Here is a 20,164-nt window from a genome sequence, read left to right on the forward strand (position 1 = left end):
ATCATTTTTATTGAAGTTTTAAACCTATTTTTCTCAATTTTTTTTTTTTTTTTTTACCTACCAAATTTCATTTTAAAAAATTAGTATCGCAGACACCACACTTTTACTTTTGAGGTGGATTATAACTGAGGTAATTGAGGCTCTGTGCCTCTGGCTCCCGAATCCTATGTCCTCCAAATTTTGTTAACACACTTTTTGAAAAAGCAGGCTTTTTTACTTCAAGTATTTAAAGTCATGGGCCATTGAAAAAAAAGAACATGAAAGCAAGAACAATTTATGTAACAATAAATGTTCTTTTTAATACACAACAACAGTTACACGACTTCATAACAGCCATGAGTTGACTCAGCTTAGAGTTGAAATTGTTAAAAAATGCAGCGTGTTCATCTAAAATTAAAACTTTTTTCCATTGTACAACAGTTCAAAAGCAAAAAAGTAAAATTCTAGAACCAGAAAATCAAGTCAAAAAAGTCAAAAAAAGAAAGTAACAGGTCAATGAACGTACTTCTAAAGTATTCCTGCTCGCAAAAATTAATTTTTGAATTAACGTGCTGATTGCTATTATCGATCAAATAAAAACCGCATTGGCTCACAGATCTGCCGCAAATTCAGATGTGGCCAGAAGATTTTGATTTATAAACAATTTGCAACCATTGACTTGTATGGAAATGATAAACTAGTGTGATACTTTAGCAGCACATTACTCCAATGACATTGAAGTCTTCTTGGGAAAAGAAATGGTTCAGTTTCTGTCTTCACGGAGTCACACAAATAAATTCTGATGATTCTAAATGATACTGCTGCAGTAGCTTTTATACTTTACCTCAGTCTAATGGTGGCAAATTGTACATGAGAAAGAAGTTTCTTCCAATTAAAGAATATAATTTTTTTTTTTTTTTAATTTAAGTTTACAATGTTAGTCGTGTTACATAATTCATAAGCCGTAATACATAAACATAAGTCGTAATACAATTACGCAAATAATACAATTCAGCGTACTAACAATATAAAGCTAGGTTTCCAAAAGAAGATCATAAGGATCTTATCATCGGAACATTAAAAAGTAATATTTATAACGTATATATATAAAATAAAATATATACACACATATATACACACATACACATACATATATATATATATATATATATATGTAAAACATATATATATACATATAATAAAAGGATCAAAGTTTGGTAATACTATTTTATTCCAAAGATGGGGTGCACGATATGAAATACAAAATCGATTGAACTTAGTTCTACAAAAAGGTTCACTTAAAAAACTAAAATTTCTTAATGTGTATTTATTTATTGGTTTTAAAAAAAAAGGTCGTTAAAAACAAATAAAGATAAATCGTTTTTCCATATAAAAGTAAAACATAAGACATTAAATACGTTCAGTTTATAAACATCTAAAACCTTTATATAATCAAAAAATACTTTGAATGTGAAAAGCGATCCGCATAATAAACTACGCGGATTGCATGTTTCTGACGGCGATAAAGATGTTGTAATTTACTTTTATCCGTACTTCCCCAGGCGATGATTGCATAATTTATATAATTGTGTATAAATGAATAATAGAGTTGGGTTAGGTTTTTTTGTTTAGATAATTTCGGGCTTTGTATAAAATGCCAATGTTTTTAGAAATTTTTGTACTTATATGATCAATATGTTTTCTCCAAGTAATATTCTCATCAAGATAAACACCTAAGAATTTTATAACGGTATCTCTTTTTATTATCATTTTATCAATATAAATTTGAGGCATGTTACTTGGTAAAAAAACGTTTTTTTGCGCAGGAGTGAAAGATAATCCATTTTGTTTTGTTAATATTTAAAGTTAATTTATTAATTTTGAACCAATTAGAAATGATTGCCGTAATTAATGCCGTACTAGAATTAATCAAGAGCGGCTTTCTTTGCCGTGTATTGAAAGTAAGGTGACCAGACAACTCTCATTTGATGACATTGCTGAACAACATGTTAGACAAAAGTTCAGAAAATGTGACTTTAATTTTAAAATATATGACTGAAGCTTTTTATCACTTTTTCTTTAGTCAAAATGCCCCCGAATTATTTGTGCCTCTCGCCCCAGGTAACCTTAATTCGCCCCTGTACATATATATATATATATATATATATATATATATATATATATATATATATATATATATATATATATATATATATATATATATATATATATATATATATATATATATATATATATATATATATATATATATATAAATATATATATATATATATATAAATATATATATATATATATATATATATATATATATATATATATATATATATATATATATATATATATATATATATATATATATATATATATATTGTATAAAGGCATAATTATTTCAAATCTTTGAAATAAGGAAACCTATAATAATTGAAGAAACAATAAATTTGCTTCTTTTCTTTGCTTAATTGCATTGTCTATAGTATTAAATAAGCAGATTCGGTCTGTATAATCTGAATTTGTCCTCGATAAATATAAAAAGTTGTTCAATGTAAGCATTTTCCCACAAGGTAATCATATAACAAATAAAGTCATTTTGAGCATTTCATGGTGTGAACACAGATTGTTCTTCGATTTCCAAAGATAAATCAATGTGGTCACCTAATCATTTTGTCCCTATTGTAAAAAGAGAAGTTTTTATGCTTAAAGAAGAAAAAAAAGTAATTTCCAAAAAGGGTTATGTTCAGTATTACCAAGTGTTCTGTCACAGTTTAAGGTTCTTAATTTAAATTGACAACCTCCTAAAAATTAAAAAAAAAAAAAAACCATAGTTCATTTTTAAATAAGATTTTTTGAAGATAATGAAGTGGAAATCAATGGTTCAATTGTTAATGTTACTCTTAATGCGATCTTGTATTCCTAGTACATCAGATCCATCTTCAAGCCTTCCTTTTTACGATATTTCTACTTATTATGAGCGAGGTAGACATTTAAATGCTGGCATTGATGATTCTTTATTGTTGGATCTAGTTAAAAAAGTATTTAATTCTAACTCATCTTTTGTTTTTCCTGTTTCCGGTGAGAAAAAAATCAATAATTTTTACATATATGGCTGGTTGAATATTCGTGGTTGCCTATTTACAGATTGGAGATGGAGAACACTGTATTCCATATACACTGTTTAATAGTAATATTCAAACAATACATCAATAATCAACTTAATTTGAAAACCTTTTACCATATGGGGTAATGCAACTAGTGTTTATACAGATCACAAAAATAGTTGTCGACTTCACCAAATGTCTATGCATTGTCTTAATATGTTGCAATCTAGTTCAAAAAAATCTTATTGAAATTGACATTGATAGTATAAGAAAGAAACTTATTTTAAGCAATCGAAATAAATTAATTTCAATCACAAAAACAATTATTATTCTTGATCGCAATGATATTGCTTTTTGAGGTCATCGTGATGACAGTAAATATCATTCAGAGATTAGAGAATCATGTAAAGATAATATTGGTATTGGTAATTTTGTAGAACTTTTACATTTTCGAAAAAGTTATTGAAGTTGGTGATAAAGTTCTTGAGCAACATATTCGTTCTGTTCCTAAAAATGCAGAATATATATTTGAAACTTCTCAAAACTAACTTATCCAATGCTGTGGAAAAACAATTGAAGAAGTTCTGATTAACAAAATTAAAAGGTTGGTCTATTTTTTATATTGTGCAATGAAGCCACTAATAGTTTTAATGTTGAACAGCTATCTCTTGTAATAAGATTTACTGACTGTGGTAATAGTGTTTGCAAAGACTTTTTGCGATTTATTGAATTTAAATTAGGTACAACTGGTCTTAGTCTTGGCCAAAACATCTTCCAAAGGTTCATGTTTTTTTAAATCTAATGACAAATTTTTCCTTTATTGTAAGTTTAGTTTTAACAAAACAAATAATGGACTACTTCTATACCATCATTGTTGTCCTACAAACTAAAACGTTTGATATACCACAACTGTGTAATGAATATTATTGAATGTCTTATTAAATTATTAGAAATTATTAGAATGTCTATTATACTGACTTGTACTCAATTGCTTTTAATCTAGCTAACACTCTTGATGTTCTTCAAGTTAAACCAAGTTTATGTGGCAGTCAAAAATATAGAGATATTCATCCCTCAATCACTATTTCAGATCATTATAAGCATTTTATTACATCTCCACTTCTAGATCATTAAATTAATGAATTAGAAGATAGATTTATTTATGTTGAGATGATTGTTTACAAAGGTTTATCTGGTATTCCTCCAACTATTGTAAAAAAGAAAAAGAAAAAAATTTATCGAAGCTAGATTTTTCTGAGTTTTTGCATTTTTATATAACAGATATGCCTCATCATACATACATTTATGCGGAATTAGATTTGTGGAAAACAATTTGGAACTGTCAATCTGCAGTCCCATCAATTGTTACAGATACTTATTTTCCAATTTTTTTTGTTTACATTCCTTGCGTAATTAACTAAGTTTGTTTTATAGGCGTAATACTTTTTTAACTTTTAGGAAAAAAAAAATTTTTTGTAATATAAACCAGCGACCCCCTTGAGGTTTCGACCCACAGGTTGGGAACCGCTGATATAGATCAATTAACATAAAATTTAATGCTTTGAAAAAAATATATATTTTTTTATAAAGGATCTTTAGTGCGGCCGTGGCGCTGAGGTTACAGCGCTTGCTTAATAAGGAAGAGACCCAGGGTTCGAAGCAAGCACTGAAGATATTTAGCGCCATTGGTATAGAAGGCGTGAACTTTCTATTTAAATGGTCTTCCGCGATGCTCTCTGACAAGACCGTTAGGTCTTCTTGGGGCAACTAAAACAAAAATTAAAAAAAAAAAGTCTTAAGGAAAATATTCTAATTACTGTACCCCTTTCTTTTCTCCATGTTATACTATAGGTTAGATTTGATCGCGCAATAATATAATTAGATGTATGATTTCAGTTAATAAGTAAAACTTTTTTTTTTTTTTTTTATTTCCGATATTTGGGTGCTCCAACCAGGTTGTACCTAAAAGTTGGCCCGGCCCAAAAACCTAAAACCCGGCCAAACAAACTAATATAATTATTACCAAAAGTTTACAAGTAAAAAAAAATTATTTTTAGCAATTTTATTTTTTTTCACAAAAAAAAAGAAAGTTTTAAATACATAAATAAAGTTTTAAATAACAATAAGAAAGAAAATTTTAAATAACATAAAACATTAGCATAGCATTTTTTTGTTTAAATGGATTGGCTACATTAAAACGTCGCACAGTGACTCAGGACGATCAAAAAACGGCAAAAGTTAAATAAAATTTGACATAAATTGTAAATAAATAATGTTATTTATCAAAATAATAATTTTTGGGTCAAAGATTTCAAATTTGTTAATTAAAAATTTTTTACGCGCAGCTTCAACGCGTATAATGCGCGTATGCGCGCGTTAAAGGTGACTATACGCGTACAAAAAAATTTTTATTCAAGTTTTAGAATCTTCAAGACAAACAAATTATCTTGATTAATTACTTTACTTAATATTTTTCAAAAAATGGTTTTTAAAGGATGTTGATACATAGAGAAAAAAAAAACTTTGTTACATTTATTTTATTTTCATTACAATCAATTTAATAACTTTGTTTGGTAACGGTTTTCCTCAATAGCTCTTATGTTTTCTAAAAGATATGCTTGATACTTTTGGATCTGATCTTACTAGAAGGTAGTACATCTGATTCATCATTGTGATTAACCTTGATACTTTTGCCGTGTGCTTAAGTCTAGAATTTCTTATCTGTTTATTTAAACTCTCCCAATGCATCTTCCGTATATACCCCGATTGGCAAAGCTAATTTATGTGATATAGAAAAACTATGGAGTAGCAGTTTATGTACAGTAGGAGGCATAACATACCAGTCGTACAAACTCACTATACGTTTAGCTGTTTCAGTGCAGTATAAATCTAGTTCATTGATATCATATAATATCCACAAGATATTGTTATAAGAATATTATGCAATCTTTCAATTATATCACAGTCAACTTTAGTAATTTTAGAAAAAACTTAACTATTTTTAAATGCTCTTCTTGCAGTATTGTCGTCATTGGTATTTCCAGACCCAGTTTTAGGCATGTCAACATATAGGCTTAACCGTTCTCTGAAGAGTACCTGAATCTCTTTTTTTTAAGTCTACAGATGATTTTTCCTCAATTGTTTTTGGCTTATACTTTTTAATTTCAAATTTATGACTCAAATGAAGAATAAATTCCAAGTATCTTATCCAGCAATGCAAAGCTGAAGTTCCTAGCTCCTGACTCATTCTCAGTTTTTGCTTTTAATAAATCATTTTGTTGGGTTTAGCATTGCACACATTGCAAGATTGAGTGGATTTTGTCTCTGTAAATGCGTTAACTACTTTATTATCAAACATTGTAAGATCAACTCTATAGCTGATATTAAAGGTCACCTTTCTTCCTGCAATATCAAAAACTTTTCAAAACGTCTTTAAGGTATTTATTTGATTTTTTAGATTTGATTGTTCTTCTCTGGATAAAATTTGACTCTCTTTTTTGTATTGTAGATGAAGAGGTCTACAAAAGTGACAATTTGAAGGATTTCCATTTTTTCTAAATTTCGCCATCTTCTACTTTGAGCAATAGAGGCACAAAAGCTGTACTAAAAAGATTTTCTTCACTTTTAAGTTCTATACTTGTGTTGCTTGTTTCGTATTTCTGTTTATAAATTTTTTAGCTTGATGCTCCATCAAAACCAATCTTTCCATATAAAACTCATTTCCACCTGAGCTAAAAACTCTCTCTCATTTAGTTGAACTTGCTGGAATAGCTAAAATTTGTCTAGCTAATGAAGAGAGTTCTGGCAATGTAACAAATTATTAAGCATTTTGTAAATTATAATAATTTTTAATTTGGAAAATAATATAATATTTAAGTCTCGTTCTACTTCTCGCGAGAATTTTCTGTTTCTCGTTTCTCACGAGAAGTCCCATTTCTCACGAGAAACGAGAACAAGACGAGATCTCGCTCATGGTTAGTTAACTTTTTATTACAGAAAATAATAAAGTTGTTCAGTTAAGCTTTTTTAAACATGTTGTACTTATCGAATAATAAATCGTTTTTTAAAATCGCAAATAAATATTTTAACAAACTTTTAAATAGTATATAATGACAAAAGCACGTTTTTTAAAACTATATTTAATATTTATGATTTAAAAACTATATTAGGGCAAGTAATGCAAGTAAAAAAAGTTATACAAGTAAAAAAATTAAGTTTCCCGCCATTTTCATATGTTTTGATTATAACAAAATACTTTCAAAAATGGTGGAAAACAAGGTTTTTAAGTGTTTGACAACATTTGTATTTCTTTAATAACTTCCAATACCGCAGGAGACCGCAGTAATCCCTTTATATTTTAAAAGTAAAAATGTTAATTAACTAGAAAAATATATATTGTTGGAACTCGGAGGAACATTTTTTTAGGTAATATATAAACCAAAAAAATGCAATTACTTGCTGCCTTTTTTTTCAAAGTCTTTAAACTTGAACAAAAAAATCAGACTTTTTTTTTCTTTTCAGTAAATTTGAAACATATAGAGTCAAAAGATTATCTTCAAAATAAATATACACTTTTATTTAAATTATTTTAGTTAAATAAAAATCTCACAATTTTCAGATTTCTTTGAAAATAATAACAAATTTTTTCACTTCTTTTTACTATAAAATACAAAATAAAAGTTTTATCAAAAAATAATTTATTCTTTTGAAATAAAAAATTATTGCAATTTAATATTATTTAAAAAAGGGCCCTTAATTTATAAAAAAGTTGTGAGGGGTTTATTACCATTTTTTTGTTGTTTTGAATCACTGTGCGTCGTTTGAGAAGACTGATACGGTGCACAGACATTATGACATCAATGATTTCACTGATCGTACTGTGACCATTTTAATAGAGCACCACGGTCAGGTTTAGGGTTAATACAAAATACAGGGTTAGGGTTAGGGTTAATACAAAACGGCATGTCATTTATATATCTTTAATATCAACCGCCCATGCGTTGTTCAAGTCTAGCACGAATGTATCGACGGTATAATGCTACAGCTGACGGATATACAATACTTATTTTCACATAGTTGGTTAAAGCTTCTGCAAAAGTTAGTGTAAAAACTCCACAACTATTTCTATCGAGTTGTAGAGGTGCATTAAAAGAAATTTTTTCTCATATTTAAAGTTCATTAGTAACAGATGACCGTATTATCATATATCTCACAAACATATCAAGCTTCGAAGTATTACCTCCATTAAGAGAATCCGCAATTCCAACTGTTTTATCAAGAGTGTTAACAATTAAGAGTGTCCAGTGGTAGTTGTTAACGTGAAGGGGCAAAAGAATCAAGTTGTACTTGCATAGATGGACTTTTTTTTTAAAGCCAAGGTTTTTTTTAAATAATTTTCAAATATAGTATTTTTATAGATAGTTTTAAAAATAATTCTGTATTTGTTCATTATTTAAAAGTAATAGTTTTAACTTTTGTTTAAACTGTTTAAAAGTTATAAGTGTTCTAACATCATTAATAATTATCTTATTGCATACATTAGGTTTTCTAATAATTATTGAGAACTTGGTGGACTCATATATAGTTTTGGGTTGAACAAAGTTATTACTTGAATATTTAGTCATGTATTTGTGTTGAACTTTATTAAATAATGGTTTGGAGATATTTGGTATTGTAATATTATTAGTTTTATACATAAAAATTAGCAGACGATATATATTTATTTGGTACAAATCTAGATCGTTGAACAATTCTAGAATGTGATAGGCGGTGTGCATTTGATAATAATCTAAATGCATGTTTTTGTTTGCTAAATAGCTTTTTTGTTTTCGTTTTATTGGTGCTGCACCAAGCAATGTTTTCATTGTTTAGAAATTTCATTATAAATTCTCTCTTTACAATAAATTCTCCAATAATAAGTTTTGGAAGTGCATGAAGGATGCATCTTTTTTATGGAGGCGATAAAAAATAGTAAAATTTAGTTAAATTAATTGTAAGTTTATTCAAATTTAACGATTCGGTTAGTTTTAGAAGTTCAATGTTGACCGTTTTAAAAAATGTTGTTATATCACTGTGAGAATAAAATAAATTTGTGTAATCAGCAAATAAGATAGAATCAAGAATATTAGAAGCTTTGCTTAAATCATCAATATAGATTAAAAATAAAAGTGGTCCTAATAAAGATCCTTGAGGAACGCCGCAAGTAATTGACGTATTGATAGTTTTTTCATCGCCGAATGAAATATATTGTTTTCTATTAGATAAGTAACTTTTGAACCAAGCTATGTTTATATTTTTGATTCCGTAGTTTGCTAATTTTTGTCTTGTCACAGAGAATCGTGGAAGAACATTTAACTCGAAATATTAAATATAGTTTCTACATGAATTCTATATAATAGTTCTAAATTTAAAAAAATATATAGTAATATAGCCTTAAACAAAATTTCGACTTTATTTAATTATTTTAGAATGACTTCGATAGTACTTATGTTGTTTGCACTAATAAGTAATTACTTAAATGAAGTTTGTTACTGTTGGAACAATTTTATATATAAACCGAAGCTTAGTTAGCAAAAAGAATTATTTAAAAATTCTTATTGTATGTTTTTTTCTTTTAAATTTTTTATATTGTCTGGCGTTACAATATCTATGTTTTATGTCCTTTACAAAATCTATGTTTTAAGTCTTTTATCACTAACCAGTCGTCATGTCGTCTTAGTAGCCCGCACCAAACCAACAAATGAAAAGCGTTAAACAAATGTTTGATTAATGAGTTCTTAATAATGACAAACATTTCAATATTAATTTTTATAATGATATTTAATATTAAATTTGAATATTTCAGAGATAAGGAAAATAAAGCATTTTCTACTGACTGCATCTAAAATAAAATGACATAAAACAGTTGGATCATGTAGTTTTGCAATTGGTATAAATACATTAATGTAATTCTTTGTTTACTATTGTAGTTACCTCTACTTATATTTCACTGTATTTATGAAAATTTTACTGAATTTATGAAAATTGCACTTTAAACGTTTAAGATAATACTTTATTATTCTGCTTTCTTGTTTCGTTAATATTTTTCTTTTTCTACGATGAACAACATTTTTTGAATTTTATGCCGATTAAATATATTTAAATTGTTCATGCTTATTTAGTATTAAAACAGAGCTAAGAAAAAAATTCAGCTCTCTTTAATCCAACCACTCCACCTATTTGAAATGATATATGACGCCATGGTGTAGTATTTCGCCCTGAAAACGCTACTCAGCAGAATTCAAATGAATTATTTGGAATGAAACTGTGGAGCCCCGTGTGTACGAAATAGATACTTATTTAAATAGTCATTTAATAACTCCTTGGTAACAGGGTGAGTGATGCTTGCACAAACGCCTTAAAGAAAAAATATTTTGATATTTCATAAATATATAATACATACTTAAAAAAAAACATTGCAAAATCTACTTACTTTGTGCTGTTTTTAATGCATTTGGGAACGATTTATCTTCACGAACGCGCAAAAATTTCCACTGGTTATTTTCCCACGTACATTCAATAATGCGTTTGTCGTAATGTTTCAACTCGGATGTGACCTATACAAAAGATGCTTTAGATGGATATATGCTTTATATAACGTATTAATTTACATTTTCACTTTAAGTCAAAAAAATAAAAAAGGATCACCCTTTAATTAGCTTTGTACTACAGTATTTGATTTTAATTTTAATAAAAATCCAGCGAAAAATCTTATATTACGTTCAAATCTTTTCAAAGATTTGAACGTAATATAAGATTTTTTGCTGGATTTTTATTAAAATTAACACCATATTTAAACAAATAATTTTTCTTTACCGGAAATGAATAAGGTTCTGTAAAACCGTTAATGCGATTTGTTTTGTTAGATGCAACCCCTACTTGAACCCATTCTACCAACAACTCACTTAATTGTTTATTTAGAGATGTATTAGAAATTCAGTTAGTTTAAAAGTTCACTTAAATTTAGAAATGACCAAAAAAACTAGAAGCTTTATAGGCACGGATATTGCATTAACAAACTTTATAATAACAGTAATTTTTTTTATTAACGCTTTTATCTTTAAATAAAAAAATTATGAAAAAATCAAGCTTTCTTTATTAAATAAATATTTACATAAAAAGGAATAAAATAAAGTTGTTATAATGTTTATATGATATGGGCTACTTTTTTGTTTTTTGCAATTTTGAACAGAACCTTGGAAACCTGCAACGGAAATCCTATCTTGGGCTAAGATTGCTTAACTTTTATGCTGCACGGTTGAAATTCGAAATCTATGCGTGTCTGATCTATCTGAATCTTATTTCATCATTCTAGTGTTTTTTGAAAAAAACAAACCCATTTTTAATGCACTTTATATTGTTAAATTTATCACTTTCAAATTTTTTTAATGGATGTCATTAGTTATTAAAGTTTCAACATTTTATGCATATTAAAATTATAAAAATATTTCAGGTACTACTTGGGCTTTCAGTTAGAACTTTTAAAAAAAAGTTAGAACCTGAACATGTTCGAGCTATTAAGGAAAAAAGTTCGAACTATTTCAAAGTTAGTCTAAAGTTTCGTCATTTAAAGAGCTTCTTATTTTAGTAGCAAAAAGTCCAAGACTAGAAAAAGCTCTCTCAATTTCTAAGGATATATAAGGAATTGTTTGAAGAGCTTTGAAAAGTAAATCTAAATACTTGGACCTAGCTTTGCTTGCTTCAAAAATAGTCATTTCTTTTTGAACAAGGTTTGTTCCAATTCCCTGATAGTCAAGTTTCATTTCAGTGTCTAATTATACAATAAAAAGTTTGTACAATTGTACAATAAAAAGTTTGAGTTGTTGAGCCAAATTCAAACTGATTTTTTACGTTATCAACCATACTATCAATATTTACTTCCTTGTCATCAGAGCTATCGTCAGATGGCAGAAATAATCGCTGAATGAGATTAGTAGCAAGATTAGTAATCTTTTTTGTTTTTAATCTTGTTGTTAAATTCATCTTTATTTAAGACATTCTGATGAGATGAATGTTTCTTCTTTCAATTATTCTATATTCAAATATCTGTTTAACAAGTTCACTTATAGTTGTATTAGCTTTATGAAATTTTTTCTTGTAAACTCAATCACAATTTTAGAATACGAAGATCAGCATCAAGAATATTATTGTCCAAGTTTAGTGGTTTTAAGCAACACAAAGTTCATTTATGAGATCAAGCTCATTTTTAGTTAGAGGAATCAATATTCATACTAATCAGGGCTATTTTTACTTCTGTTTGCACCTCCAAAAATCGTTCAAGCATATTATTAGTACAGCTCCATCTTATCCTTGAATCACAAATCAAAGCTTTTTCTTTTTCAAACTTTTCTATAACATTTGGTTGATGTTCATCATCATTGCTCACTGGTGATCAGGATTATTATTAGAACCATGTACATCAACTTTGTTTTTTGTAAAGAGCACATCAATTACACAGATAAATAGCGTAGTTGTAACATATTTGATGTTCAGGTTAAGTGTCACGACCAATTTTTTTTTCATTAAGCTAGTTTCGTCAGTAACAAAAGCTACAATGCTTTGGTCCAAATTCAAATCAAATGGATTAAGCTTATCACTGATCAATTTAATGGCTTTTGTTGCTGGCATTGTATCTTGAATTCTTAACATTCCAAGCAATCGAAATTCTTCATTATGATGTAGATTTAAGTTTATATATCTTCTGTTTTTTACTGAAGTATACTCAAATGTAAGACTAAATTTACGTTTATCTTCAATTTTCATTTTCAAAGAACTTATAACTTGTTTCCTGACTAACCTGAAGTATTTAATGTCAAGGTTGCAAATGGTTTAAGGGATTCGGTATCCCTGGGCACGAAATGCTGATCGCTTTCACTTTTAGCGATGGTGTGAAAGCTGATTCCATCAATAGCTGATAGTCGACTCAATATTTTAGGAAGAGTTTTATGGGCAACCTTGAAAAAACTTACAATTTGCGGAATTTTAGCAGCAGGAATGTTTGCTGCTGCCTCGGGCGCAGAGTTATAGCATTTAATAATTTCAATTTTGTGTTTTGTTTTTAAATGCCTTGTAATAGCTGTTGTTATTGAGCCAGGTGTTTTGAGAACAATTTTACAGATTTTAAACTTTGAACTCTGTAGTTCTTTGGAAAATTCGAACTAGCCTCATGCCTCAGATCTAGGTGTGCTTATATCTTTAAAAGTATCTATATTTTTTATTTCATACAACTAAAACTTTTATTAACTGGTCGAAGCTGTATTAACTCATCTTTTTCGTTTAAAATTTAAAAATTTTAATCTATTTTACAGGTACCACCATGGTATTTCTTTGACAATTAAAAATATGTAACGCACATAACTATTTTAATTTTAAAATACAAAAGTATGTCCTAAATCATTTGTTTACATATTCCATAAATTCACTTAGCATTCACTTAAACTTTAAAAACTTTTAAAAAAAAGTATAACACAACTAAAATTAGGAGTAACGAAAACTGTCTAAAAAAGTCACAGTTTAAAAAAGATTTTGGTTTAACTGTTAACAAATTATAATAAAGAACCTAATTTTCATATATATACAAGTTCAAACTTCTAGAGAAAAAAAATTTGAACTTGAGCCTCTTAAAAAATGGCAAAAGCTCAAACATTCGAACCTGAACATGTTCGAACTGGAAGCCCTAGGTACTACCGGCTATGTTAGGTAATATGTTTTTAAACTTAGCATGTTTTGCAAAAGTTTTTGACTTAAATTTTAAAACGATGACATAACCTTATATATATGCGTTATGTCCTAAGCTAAGGAATTTTAATGAAACTGTTTGGGCGAGACAAATTATAAATAATAAATAAAGTTACGCGGATTTTTCACTTCAGATAATCAGACTAATATCAGGTAAGTTCTTCTTTTATGGAGTGCAACTATTTGTTAATAAATATAATCTTGTTAGTTTGTATTTTATTATTAGTTGTCAATTTTTTATGCTTATAGCTATGTTTTCAAGTAAGAGGAAAATTTTAAAACTATATATTGGATGGTAAGATGGTTGGGAAGATGAATTTAAGAATTTGACAACTTATATTAAGAAGTTTTTGATAACCTTCAACTTCGTAAACTTCTTAATTTTATTATTGGTTTTAGCAAAGAGGTATGGCTCCTTTTTGCTGGGAATAAAAAGTAGGAAGTTCATTTTGAGAAGTCAATTCCAAATTATCTGGATCTGTATATTACGTTTATTTCTTTTACATGTATCGTGGTTCAGATTTTTGTAAAAGTTTTGCCTTTATTCTTGGGCATATGCCAACAACATTAAAAGCATTCTGTTGTTAGATTTTAAACTAAATGTTAAAAATAATTAGGCTGTTTTTAGGTGGAGATTTACATTTCATCGATGATGTGACATCATGGTTCTGGGACATCATGGTTCAAAAGCTGGCTTTCTTAACTTTACAGATTTAGTTGAGTTAAAATCTCTGAAAAATATATGCCTCTATGCCTTGAAATCTATGGAAGGAGCTTACAATGCAAATTTGTATGAAGATAGACATTGTGGATACTTAGGAGCTCTTGGTAAGATTCATCACTTAATTATTGCTTCTGTAAGTTTCTAAAATAACAACTTTGAAAATGTAGTGCCTTCTGATTTGCATATGTTAGAAGTAGTGTTAAAACTGTAGAAGTTATTGTTAAAGAAATGTAAGATTGTCTGGCTAGTTTATTGTTATCTAATAGTAAAAATATGAGATCATATGAAATGCGGGATCATATGAAATGCTGCTAAAAGTGGTATATATTCTATTTTAGTAGAAACTATATATGTATTAGGTAAATAATTTATAGACATTGAAAATCTACAGGATAATTAGCAAGTAAAATATTTTTTGTGAATTAAAGGGTGTTTTTTTAAGCCCGATAGAACTTTAAATTGTAAATTTTAATATTTAATTAATTTAATAATTTTAATATTTATAAATTTACTTTAAAAATAAGTCATCCATTCATATGGATGACTTATTTTTAAAGTATGGAGTGAGACTAATCCACAAGAGACTCTACAGACTTCATTACATCCAGAAAAATACACCGTTTGGTGCGGTTTACATGCTGGTGGCATCATCAGACCTTATTTCTTCAAAAATGAGGCCGGAGCACGCGTTTCGGTCAATGGAGATCAATACCGCACCACGATCAATAATTTTTTGTTTGAGAGAATAGCTGTCATAGATACAAGAGGAGTGGTTTCAACAGGATGGCACTATATGCAATACAGCGACCACAACCATTGACTTATTGAAATCAAAATTCGAAAATAAGTTGATTTAAAAAAATGGACCAGTCAATTGGTCTCCAAGGTCGTGCAATTTGACAGTTCTGGATTATTTCCTGTGGGGCTATGTGAAGTCACTGGTTTATGCTGATAAACCAGGAATTGATGTCTTGCTGATAAACCAGAAATTGATGTCTTGGAGACTAGCATTGTTTGTGTTATTTGTGACATAAGACCAGAAGTTCATGAGACAGTGGCCCAAATTTAGATATCCAGAATGGGTACCATCAAGAACAGCCACGGTGCCCATATGCCCAAAATTATTTTTAAGTGTTAATGTCATGTATTGATCTTTCAAATTAATAAAAAAGTTTAATTACAGTTTTTTTTGTGTTTTTTTTTGTCAGGCTTAAAAAAACACCTTTTAGAACACACATTCCAAAATTTCTCCAATAAAAAACAAGCTGTTAAAAAAAAGGAACCTGTGCAAGCATCAGGTTACAAATATGACAGTAATACTGATTGCGGGCAGTGTGGTATGTGTATAGTGTGGTATGTGTCCCCAATCAGTGTTACAAATTTTGTAACCTGAGTGAGGTGGTTTTTGATTCTGAAAAGAACATATTGTGTGATATAGAAAACTATGAAAAAAGTCTTGCCATTAATATTTCTCGAAAAACTTCTTTTATAAAAGTGCAACGCAAAGTTTTAGATAATGACTATAATTAATTGCATATAGTTTGAGGATCTTAAAAAAAACTAACATAGGGTCTCATAATATGGCTCTTCTTCAAACACTTTACAAAATTAAGGTTGGGCCACAAGTTTACCATAGTAATTTATTTGTAGGTAGTCATTGTTATTATAGTATTATTATGTATTTGTAGGTAATCATTGCAAGTATTGATTACTATTATACTATTCGTAATGTTATTGTTATCAAGTCCAGCAAGGTTTTTACTTAAGGTTAGTACATGTACTATTTGTAACCATGAAGCGCAATACCATTTTCAGAAATATAATGATTTACTGATTTCAAAATAGTCTGAAGAAACCACTATAAACTTTGTAATGTTATTGATGATGGAACGATTAGGAACAGCTTTTTATGCATACTTAGTATTTTTGAGTTGCAATTCTTTTTAAGACATTTTTTCTGATGCTGAAATGAGTGAGCTTTTTAGTAACAGTTTTATGGTTGCTTTCCGAAGAAACTATTACTCAAAGAATACATGAACTTATTTTTAATGTAACACTTTTTGTTTTTGCAACATAAAACAATTAGGTTGTTGAGTGAAAAAGAAGGAGAGTGTTTGCATAACAGTATAAATAAGAAATTTAGAGAGTTGCATCTAGTTAGGGATCAGGAGCAGAAGCTGCACCTTGTTTTAAAACAAAATTGCAAAGCAAAATTTTTTGTTAGAATGGAATGGGAATTTAGTATCTATTAATGTGTATAAAGATTTTTCTAATAGAAGAACTTACTCAACTAACTGAATATAAAACGATTTGTTTAAAAGGATAGCTAACTTTGTTTAAAACAACTTTTAAACAATTTTTTTAGTTATGTTTTTTATATTTATTAGAATAATTTTATTGATTCAAGTTAAACAATATTCTATGATTGAAGGAAAAATTAAAAACTTATCCTTAATTTTTGTTATAGGGTAATTGTATTAAACTTGGTTTAAAGTGTTATTTATTTATGTTATTCTTTCATCTTCTTATAATTAATACAAGCACAACAAATTGTAAATGTGGAAATCAATTCACAGAGTTAAACTATAAGAAATATTTCAAAATTTTCTTATCTAACTCTTTTAGAAACATCTTGAACATTTTTTGCGATTTTTGACTGAATATTCATTCCTCAATCTGTTTCCGTTAGGTGGAAGTAGAATTTTTGTTAGCTTTTAAATTAATCTAAAAATGTTTATATTAAATAATATTAGAAATATAGGTTTTAAAAATATTTTTTATAAAAAGGATTCTCAGATTAAGTTGTTAATTTTACACTACTTTTATAAATTCTAGAAAGGTTTAAATTATTTTGTTTTTATTATTTATTTATTTATTTATTATTATTTGTATTATTTATTTAAATTATTTTGTTAAAGATCAAAAGCAGACAAAATGCTTTCAGTGTTTTTGATCTTTATACAGAGCAATATCTCTAAATTTTGAAAGTTGCACAAGTTTTAAAATGGCACTTCATTTGTGAAAGTTTTTTTAAAAATAAACAAGAAGCCGTATGCCTACCCTGAAATTTAAAAATTCAGAAAAAAAAAAGTTTCTAAAATTTAAACTTCTGAGAAAAACACTGATCAACAAGGCTACATACACAAATCACTGAAAAAATTTTTCAAACCTAGAAGTACACAAGTATGTAAAAAGAAAGACCCAAGTATGTAAATAGAAAGACACAAGTATGTAAATAAAAAAGTAATTGACTTGAAAAAGTAAAAATATTAACAGTTATATATATTTTCATAATATTTTTCATAAAATATGAATGATGATAATTTAGTTTGTTTTAAAGTAATTTTATAGCATATATATAAAAAATTTATATATATTTTTTACTCACTTTAATTTTTGAGAAAGGTTGGTCGTATCCTTGAACGTATAAACATCCAACTCTCTCTGGTAAACAGCTAAAAATTTTAAACAAATCAATTAATTAATTGATTATTAAATTAATTTAATAATAAATTAAATTATTAAATTAAATTAAATCTTAAATTATTTTAATAAATTATAATAAAATGAAAAATAGTTAGTTTAATATATGTATGTATATCTTTAAAACGCAAAATAAATTTATAGCACGTTTACCAACTTGCAATCTGTTATTGAACACTTATTATAATAAAATAAAAACAAACTATTTTCAAAAAAATAGTTACCCGACTTGTTTAATTGTTGCAATATTGAGCAAAAAATCAACAGAGTTCAGTTCGTGTGGTTTCCATTTTAAAACAAATGGACACTGACCAGGTGTATAAGGCTAAAAAATTAAACTACTAACTTAATTTATTATAATTAACAAAATTCTAGATCACAAAATATATTTTACTTAAAATAAATTTCTAACATCCTGAAGTGGTTGGAAAATCAAACCATCTGTTTCATGTGGAATTTTAGGAACTAGTTTTTCAAGAACCTAAAAAAAAAAAAAAAAGAAAAAAATAAGGTTATCAAATCCTAATCAAAATAAAAACTAGTTTGATTTAAAAAAAAAATTAATTATAGAACCCCTCTACCTACCCATATCGCTTTTTCACATGGATAAAAATCTTTTTTACGAATTGCAAATGGCTCTTTACTTTTATCTAATCTACCAGCTTGTGCCTGTATATGAAATTTTAACAGATGAAACAAACAAAAATGAATTTTAAATTTGGAAAAATGGATTTTAAATAAATGATTAATATAATGTGAAAGTTATTTTTACAAAATAGATCATCAATATATATGTGTAAGTGTGTGCATGTGGTGTGTGTATAGAGCATAAACAAAATAGATCATATATGTGTTTCTGTGTGTGTAAATATACATACATACATACATATATATATATATACATATATATACATATATATATATATATATATATATGCATATATATATACACACACATATATATATACACACACACACATATATATATATATATTTATATATATATATATATATATATGTATATATATATTCATATATATATATATATATTCATATACATGTAAATATATATATGTATGCGATATTCTTAAATATCTATATATTAGGCAAGATCTATCTATATATTAGGCAATATATTAGGCTATATATTAGGCAAGATCTATCTATATATTAGGCAAGGAAGCGAATTCCAAAAAAATAATGTTTGAGGAAAAAAACTAGACAAATAAGAGTTTTTGGAGCACTTAGGAACAGTCACAGAAAAAATATGAGACTTAATTGAATGACGAGTAACACGAAAATGAATTTAAGTAGATGGCACAAGAGACGCTAGCTCTTTAGAGCAGTGCCCATTATAGTATTTGTAGAAAAGAGAAAGAGAAACAACATTACGACAATGTCATAATGGTTGAAGGTTGACTGCAAGAGCAGGACCAACTATGTTTACAATGCGTTTTTGCACCTTGTCTAAAAGAGAAAGGGCACCATTGGAAGATCCGCTCCAGATATGGCAACAGTATTTCATACAAGGCCGGATTTGAGATTTATAGAGATAGAGAACAGAATCCAAAGTAAGAAAATGTCAAGCTCAATAAAGAGATTCAACCTTAGCAGATGCTAATTTTGCAACAGATTTGATATATGGTTTCCAAGAAAGATCAGAAGTAGGGTTAAACCTAGAAGATGAAGAGCGGATGGCTCATCGAGTACATTACCATTCATAAATATAGGAAGATCTAACTTATTGCGATAACGATTGGCTGAAAAAAATTTTATCATATATATATTTAAAAATCTTATACTACAATTGGAAAGGAAGGATTCAATAATCTTAAAGGTGTTGCCAGATACACCATAAAAAGAAAGCTTATGGAGAAGATCAGCATGCCAAACTTTATCAAATGCTTTAGAAGTGTCAAGAGCAATGGCCTCAACATCTCCACCTTTATCTAATTAACATCTCCACCTTTATCTAAATCAGCTGTAGAACGAGAAGATTGAAATCCATACTGATGATCAGAAAGTAAGTTATTAGATTCAAGATGAGAAATTAAGTGTTTGTTAATTAAAGATTCAAAAACCTTGC

The 20,164-nt window shown here is 27.7% G+C and overlaps 1 protein-coding gene across 1 annotated transcript in view; it reads right to left on the bottom strand.

The window, feature by feature from the left end:
* Nucleotides 1-9,887: 9,887 nt before the first annotated feature.
* LOC100205625 (mRNA-capping enzyme) overlaps nucleotides 9,888-20,164 on the bottom strand; it is an 84,485-nt gene continuing 74,208 nt past the window's right edge. The window contains exons 14-19 of the mRNA XM_065796568.1: nucleotides 18,664-18,747; nucleotides 18,491-18,559; nucleotides 18,303-18,403; nucleotides 17,984-18,050; nucleotides 10,567-10,690; nucleotides 9,888-10,490 (exon numbers count right to left, since the gene is read on the bottom strand). Of these exons, the coding sequence (XP_065652640.1) occupies nucleotides 10,384-10,490; nucleotides 10,567-10,690; nucleotides 17,984-18,050; nucleotides 18,303-18,403; nucleotides 18,491-18,559; nucleotides 18,664-18,747 (552 nt within the window). The 3' untranslated portion in view covers nucleotides 9,888-10,383. The remainder of the gene's footprint in view (nucleotides 10,491-10,566; nucleotides 10,691-17,983; nucleotides 18,051-18,302; nucleotides 18,404-18,490; nucleotides 18,560-18,663; nucleotides 18,748-20,164) is intronic.

This window comes from Hydra vulgaris, chromosome 04 (assembly GCF_038396675.1).
Source record: "Hydra vulgaris chromosome 04, alternate assembly HydraT2T_AEP".
Taxonomy (NCBI): Eukaryota; Metazoa; Cnidaria; class Hydrozoa; order Anthoathecata; family Hydridae; genus Hydra; species Hydra vulgaris.